The sequence below is a fragment of the Ctenocephalides felis genome, unplaced genomic scaffold (genome assembly GCF_003426905.1).
Source record: "Ctenocephalides felis isolate EL2017-DRISC unplaced genomic scaffold, ASM342690v1 CF-g0.4_SCAFFOLD_00845, whole genome shotgun sequence".
NCBI lineage: Eukaryota > Metazoa > Arthropoda > Insecta > Siphonaptera > Pulicidae > Ctenocephalides > Ctenocephalides felis.
Genome location: NW_020536999.1, coordinates 74430590 through 74438377, shown reverse-complemented (window position 1 = coordinate 74438377; position 7788 = coordinate 74430590). Strand labels below are relative to the sequence as shown.

The 7788-nt window shown below is 31.2% G+C and overlaps 1 protein-coding gene across 1 annotated transcript; it reads right to left on the bottom strand.

The window, feature by feature from the left end:
• Positions 1-443: 443 nt before the first annotated feature.
• On the bottom strand, positions 444-7425 carry LOC113388792 (larval cuticle protein 1-like). The gene is made up of 3 exons (XM_026626006.1): positions 7312-7425; positions 4905-5032; positions 444-666 (listed from the first exon to the last, which is right to left on the bottom strand). The coding sequence occupies exons 1-3, from the start codon at positions 7423-7425 to the stop codon at positions 444-446; spliced, it is 465 nt and encodes a 154-aa protein (XP_026481791.1).
• Positions 7426-7788: the final 363 nt, after the last annotated feature.

Here is a 7788-nt window from a genome sequence, read left to right as displayed (position 1 = left end):
TAACTGATAAATTAATAAAATTATGGCTGATCAAGAATTGATTGAAATTAGTTGAAAAGCAAATTACGCAGGCTTTATTATTTATACTACTTAATAGCATGTGAAATGATGAATAACACTTAAAAAGTTTTATCGAAATTTATATTAAAATTTAATTATATACAATATTTTTATTATAATATGAAAAATATCAATCGGATTGTAATTTATATAATTTTTAACTAATTTTAACAATTCAATAATATGATAAAATTATTACTATTTTCTTGCAAAAAAGTTACTAATATTCCTAGTCTCTTTTTTAAATGTTTTATATATTTTGTTTTAAACTGTTACTGAATTTCTTATATTTTTCTTATTTTACCCTTTTGTCCCTTTGTTTAACCGTCGCCCTTTCCTAATGTCATCTGACCCTCCGCGGCTTCTCTAATCTCCAAACTGCATTATCCCAACAGAGACTCGATGACGCCAGGCGGTAATCTCTGCGACACTGTCATGTCGCTCTCGGGGACTATCAAAAACCCCTTATCGTCAGCTTTATACGAGACCTCGACGAGTTTGCCATTTGTGTCGGTATAACTGTAGGAGCCCTTAACAGTCAGAATTTGATCGGGTCTAACAAATGCTCCCTCTTCTTTGCGGGACTGACCGTCACTGGTCTTGAACCTGAAAAAGAAGGTGTTAAAAATTACATTTTTTAAAAAACACTAATCAAATTTAAAACATGAAAGCCTGATAAAGGACATATCGATAGGCAAAGATCTTATCTGAAAAGACCTGAAATACTTGTATATCTATTACAAACGCGCGCGGTCGATATAACAGATTATTCCTGTTTTAAACTTCCTTTTACTGTAATCTTCTATGTCGATGTCGACAATTTTGCATTCTTTGGAAAGGTCTCGGGCTCCGCAAGGTTTATAGCTAAGAAAATTAGTGGTGCATGGCATCGTGCCTTAATGCAAGCTGCTGGAACTTCACGCACCGTAATTAAAAACTCGAGAAATGACATTAGTGAGAATTATCAGATTTATGCTTGGTTAAGTCAACGAGCAGTTCTTGCCGCAAAGAATAATGATGTACACGCACTGAATTTCACCATTCAATCAAAAATTGCTGGCGATTTGGTGACATACCAATGATTCCGACTGGTCTTCCGTTTGACATCAAACGATTGCAATTTGCAGTTCGCCTTGCGTTCGCAATTACAAGTCTCAAGGCCATTTGCTTAGTGTTTGCGGGATAAATTTCAAATATATTATTTAGAAAATCATTGTTTTTCACATGGGCACTTATACGTTGCCTGTTCACGAGTTGGAAAACCATCCGCTTTGTTTGTGGTAACATCAGACCAAAAAACAAAAAATGTGGTTTACCAGAGAGCACTTCAATGAAACGGATAATTTGCGGATTCACTTTCATTTACTTAGAGAAGTTCAACTAAAAAACACTTCATTTTTGTAATCGAAATAAACTCATTACTGTTGTATAAAAAAATCAAATTTTTCCTTTTCAAATATAAAACAAACAAAAAATTTCTTCATCTTTCTCACGAAACTCTGGTGGCGAAACGGAGTTCGTCGGGTTTGCTAGTTACTTATAAAATTTATATTTTGCATATTGTTGGTTGCGTATTGTAGCTACTATTTCCGCAAATCGCTTTAGAATTAAGACATCGTATGAGTATAATAAGTTGGTAATTTAGAGACGATTTGCACAATCTTGCTTCATTATCTTAGATAGAAATAGTATGAATAAGAGGAATGGTATCTCTTTACTTTGCGAAAATTACCAAATTATACTAAATAATGTTTCTAAATTTATTTCCACTTAGTAAAACTAAATCCGTTCATATGAACCTCACCTAACTTTACACAGTCATTTTCGGTGCCTGGAATTTTTGGTTCTTTATTATTCTGAATTGGCTGCCAGATAGAATTGTCCTTTCTAGATAGGTTTAAAATATTTTTTTTGTTTTTAGAGTTTTGTTTTCTGACCTGTGGTAAGGTTGCCATTTAGCTCTTACCCTCCTTTTTTCCTGTATTAGATTTTTTATTTCCAGCGGAACATCTTGTACATCACGAAAATATAATTCTGGAGTTGCTTGTAACACTGACTTTTGAATGTTATGAACTAAGTCTTTTTTTGATTTATTGATATCTTCTTCATTTTTCAAACTTATTTTAAAAATTGTTCGTTCATTTAGTGTGTTGAGAATTTTTTTCCTAATTTGTAAATTTATTATGTAGCAATACGTTGTTTTTTATAGGTATTGATGCAACTCCTATTGTTAGAATTATTAGAGAATGGTCAGATGATATGACGAAAGATGTTTTTCTTCAGTGTATTTTTCGTTGATATTCTTAGTTATGAAGAAATCCAGCAGATCCGGTATTTTATTAATACCGCTCGGCCAGTATGTTGGGCTTCCAGATGATATGTAAGAGAGATCGTTTTTATCTTTTGCATTTAATAATTCTTTGCCTAAGCCTGTAATTAATCGCGAACCCCATCTTGTGTGTTTGCAATTGTAATCTCCTCCTACAATAAATTCTGGGCCTGATTGTGAAAGAAAATGTTTATAATCATTCTGTTTATTTATATTTATATTTCGTGGTGAACAGTATACCGCTGATAATGTTATATTATTCGCCTGCAACTTTACTTTTAATGAAGTTGCCTGTAGGTGATCTTATTGATAAACTGGTAATGGATAGTGGTCAATTGTACTTTTAATTATTATAGCGGTTTCTCTAAGAGCTTGAATGTAGTGATGCATATTGTAACCAGGTATTTTAAAATACGAAAAATCTGTGAAATGCGTTTCACTAATTAATAAGATGTCTATTTGGTTAACTTTTAAAAATGTAATAATTTCCAATATATTTAGAATGATTCCATTTGCATTCCACAGTGCAATTCCTAAAAATTTAACTATTAGTGTTGTATTTTATTTACTAAAGTTGTAAGCATATTTAGCAACATAGTGTTTTGTTGAATCAGTTGATTAAACATATTTTCTTCGAGAAAAGCTGTGAAGTTCGGTCCTGAAATTGTTGTGTTTTCAGTACTGTTGTTATTTTGTATAACTACTTGGGAGTAGGTTTGGTAATGACCTTATATTTCGTTATTGGAAATATTTCCAATATTTGATATATTATGATTATGTAATGTTGTTCTTCTATTTTTGAATTTTTTATTTTGTAGTTTTTGATAAATTGGGCATTCACGATAATGGGCGGTGTGCTCCATAGAACAGTGATAGCAGCGGTTCGGTATGTCGATCGATTTTTTACAGTCTGCAGTACTATGGTTATCTGAACATTTGGCACATACGTGGGGTCTGTTGCAGTAGCTTTTAGTGTGTCCGAATAGTAAGTAACGTTTACATTTTACTACTGTTTTATTGTTACTAGGGGGTTCTACACGACTAATGTGATTTTGATATTTTTTTAAGTCAAGTAGATATATATATATATATATATAAATAAATAAATATATATATATATATATATATATAAACTTCACCAAATTTTAATTGCGTTTGAGGTAGGTGAAACCAGTCAAAACTTGCACAAAAGAACATCATAACATAAAAATAATTTCAAAAACAAAAACCGGACAAAGAACGGACAACAATTCGCTTTGCAACTTCTATAAAATAATCTTTGACCATTTTTCAAAACTCCATCAAATCTGAATGATAAGCGTGTATTTTATTATTTTATTATTTAAAAACATATGGTTACCCGTCTTTTTACACTTTCACAAAAAAAATTGTAAACACAATTCATTCAGTTTTTAGATGTTAACAACTTTGTACACACTAGAATGTAACGAAAAATTGTCAAAAAATCATTAGTTCCAAATGTTCCAATTATTAATAGCTTGGTTTATTACTGTGTAATTGTGTAGTGTATTTTTGTGTAATTAATTTTTTGTAAGTATTTATATATAAGTGTATAATTTTATATTATTTTTCTTCTACATTTTTTATGAAATGTTGTTTTTATAAATGTTGTTCTACTAAAGACGGTATCGACGAAGACCAAAATGTATGGTTAAATAACGTTTTTACAACTACTTTAGTTTTTTTTTTTACTTGGTGTTACTGCCCAAATCAAAATAACTCATCAATATATATATATATATATATATATATATTATACCGTCGCTTTGTGCATTCGTAGCTTTTTTTAAGAGCTTGTAGACCCAATAGCAATATCACTCCTATTGTCTAGGGTGAAGTGTTAAGTCATGAATATCAATAAACATTAAAAAATAATTTCAAATAAGACTTTTAGCTAATTATAAATTAAACTTTATTACGGATAAATTGTTGACAAACATTATATTTATTGTTCAGATGTTTTTCTTGTAGTTCTTTTTGTTTCAGAAGCGGAATTGTGCAGCTACTGGTTATATTATAAAATTTAATTTGTAATTTAATTGAACTTTATTATTATTACTATCATGAATAAGCCTGGCAAGAGCATGAGCTAATATTTACTTTATTAGTTACGGCTTGCTTTTAAATAATTAAACAATGTCATCCAACATAATCATCTTAACGATAGTTATTCATTTCTGCACAAATTCTGTATAAGAAAGCCTAAGCAACGCTCTGTGTAAATTAATTTTTATACTGCATACAAATGCAAATGACTAAAATAATGGAAGTGATCACAAGGAAATATATCATAATTATAATGTCGACATGAATATTTTTAGCTCTTAATTGACAAGTCCGAAATGTTGAACACACTTGCGCAAACACTTGAGTATAAACTTGAGAATTTATTGGTGAAAATACGCTAGGTTACGCATATATACTGTTCGTCTGCGCTGACATGATATTTTAAACTATTTACTTGACTACAAATTGTACCGAATTTACAACTTACTCAAATCTGTATCCATTATCCGGAGCAAATGGAGTATTTTCATATTTAATAATCTTCGCATTCTTGTAATCATCCACAGGCGCGCCTAATATTCCGACAGTAACGGCTACAAAAAATATTATAACTGCCTGCAAAAAAAAACATAATTATTAGTTCATAATCATCTTATCCTTAAAAATATATATTTTTTTATTCAACAATATATTTACAACATTACATTACAATAGGCATTAAGTAAATCTTTTGGCAATCTTATATATAAAAATGGATCGCAAAATGTGTTGGTAAGCGCATAACTCAATAACGCCTGGACCAATTTGGCCAATTCTTTTTTTAAAATGTTTGTTGAAGTCCAAAGATGGTTCTTACGGCGCGAAAAAATCGAAAAATTGCCGGAAAACCCATAAAAACAGCCCTTTTCTTTATCTCATACAAACGTTTTTTAACTAAAACGTAGAATCAATTTGAGCTTTATTGCTATTATATAAAGTTCATATTAAATTACAAGCACTCACTGTATACTCCTCCTTAACGATTATTCGGATTTCGATAAATCTTTCTGAAGTTTGTTAAGGAAATTTCTAGGATGTATGTGATTATAAAGTACTGGGATGTATGTGCAATATTGTAGAAATAAATGGAAAAAAATGCAAAAATCGACATGTCATTGTTTGCATTGAAAATAAATGTAAACTATCAACTGCCAAAAATTTCAATTCACTTATGAACCTACACAATATTAGAATATGTATAATAAATTTATGATTATGATTAAGAAAAATGTAATGTCTACATTATTATTGCCAAAAAGCAGCTGAGATGTGCCAGAAATTAAAATAATATAAAATATTGTATATGTATGGCAGATTGAATTATACACATATGAACAAATATGACAAATTAATTCACTTAAAAAATGAAATTAAGTATTAATCAGGGCCGGTCCTACCTTTAATGCGATGCATGTGAAAAATAAGAGCGCACGCCTTAGGGGGCGCCAACACAAGATTTGGATATTAAATTTTTAATATATAATTTCTTTGCATCTTTTACTAATCTTTCCACAATATTTTTAAAATTCGTAAAAATTTCACTTTATAACAACAAATGGGAAAGTAAAGATGAGTACATACAAGTCGGCCCTCACGATATCGATTAAGAGAAGTGTAAGATGCAATTTTGGATATCTTAAATAATAAAAAATTAAATTAATTTAATCCAACATGAAGTACCAGTGTTATAGTATGGTTATGATTATGTTATACCGTTTAAAAGACTTCAAATTCCAATATAGTGTGGAAATTGAGACTCATCATTTTATTTAAAGCAGTTCTACATTTAACATCGCTCATATTATAAACGTATATGCATTTTGGCGTGGAGAGTAATTTAAAAAACAATAATTATAATTTTCAGGTAGACGGTAAATAATAGTATATTATATTAAAAAAAATGTAGACATGGACAGGACAACGTCTGTCGGGTCATCTAGTTATATATAAAAATGACATCGATATATCAATAGTGAAAAATACACAGTTGCATTTTTCCTTTATAAGAAGTAATATAATGTGACACGTGTCTTTGTGTTGTGTTTGTGGATAGCAGTGCGTTGTCCAACTCATTTGGGTGTTGTCTTTGTGGTTAACAGCGAATCCTTTAACTTCCTCGGCTACAGTGCGCATATGTGTGTCATCATGGATCAGCCAGGTGGGAGTATATTCTGGGGCGCCTAAAGCGATCCTAAGAACTTTGTTCTGAAACCTTTGAATGATGTAAGCATTAATTTTAAATGTGGTGCCCCAAAGAGCTATGCCATATGTCCAAATCGGCTTAAGTACAACTTTGTATACCAGTAGTTTGTTGTGTACAGAAAGATGGGATCTCCTACCCATTAACCAATATAGTTCACGTAACTTTTCCTCAAGCTGTTGCCTTTTCTTTTTCATGTGAATTTTCCAATTCAGTTTTCGGTCCAGATGCATGCCCAGATACTTTACGTGTTCGACCTGAGGGACGTCTCGTGTTTGAGTGTAAAAGTGATGTAGGATGATTTCTCATACACAAAACTCCACAGTTTGTCCCATTTTTCTAATGATGTTAAGTGACGTTGAAGTTGCTCTGAAGCAGTTGTGGGATTTTCATGTTTTGAAAGTATGCAAATATCGTCAGCAAATGAGGCTATGTCTGTGTCAAGTGAGGTGGGAATGTCAGCTGTAAAAATTAAAAACAAAATTGGGCCGAGAACACTGTCTTGAGGAACGCCTGATTTTATTATTTTAATAAGTGAGTTCATGTTGAGAATGTTTATGTAGAAACTTCGGTTTGATAAGTATGATTTTATTAATAGAAATAGGTCATTGGGTAAAGTATTTTTTATTTTATAAAGAAGTCCTGTATGCCAAACTTTGTCAAATGCTTGTGTGGTATCTAAGAACAGAGCTGAGCAATATTTCTTTTCTTGTAGAGTTTCGTTAATCTTATGCACCAATCTATGGGTTTGTTCAATCGTTGAATGCATCTTTCTAAAACCGAACTGATGACAAGGAATTGTATTATTATTGTTCAATGTGACAAGAATTCTTTTAAGCAGCAATCTTTCGAGTATTTTGGAAAGGAGGGGTAAAAGACTTATTAGTATAGACTTATTAGTATGATGTTGTATAGGATGGATCTTTGCCAAGTTTGGAATCAAGATAATCCTAGCTCTTTTCCAAGCTTGAGGAAAAATTTGAAGTCTACATATCGAATTGTATAGAATTGTCAGAAACCTAATAGACTTTGGTGAAATGTGTTTCAGCATTCGCAAGGAGATCTTGTCGTATCCTGGTGATTTACCTGATTTGGACTTTGTTATTTCTTTCTTGTCGGAACTTGTGGTCCT

What these genes read in the sequence shown, in the direction of transcription:
- LOC113388792 (XM_026626006.1), bottom strand. Translation starts at nt 7,425, where the DNA reads ATGCATTCAACGATTGAACAAACCCATAGATTGGTGCATAAGATTAAC. An exon ending in CCACACAAGCATTTGACAAA is followed by an intron (nt 5,033 to 7,311) that starts GTTTGGCATACA and finishes TTTTTTTTGCAG; the next exon opens with GCAGTTATAATATTTTTTGT. An exon ending in GATAATGGATACAGATTTGA is followed by an intron (nt 667 to 4,904) that starts GTAAGTTGTAAA and finishes CTTCTTTTTCAG; the next exon opens with GTTCAAGACCAGTGACGGTC.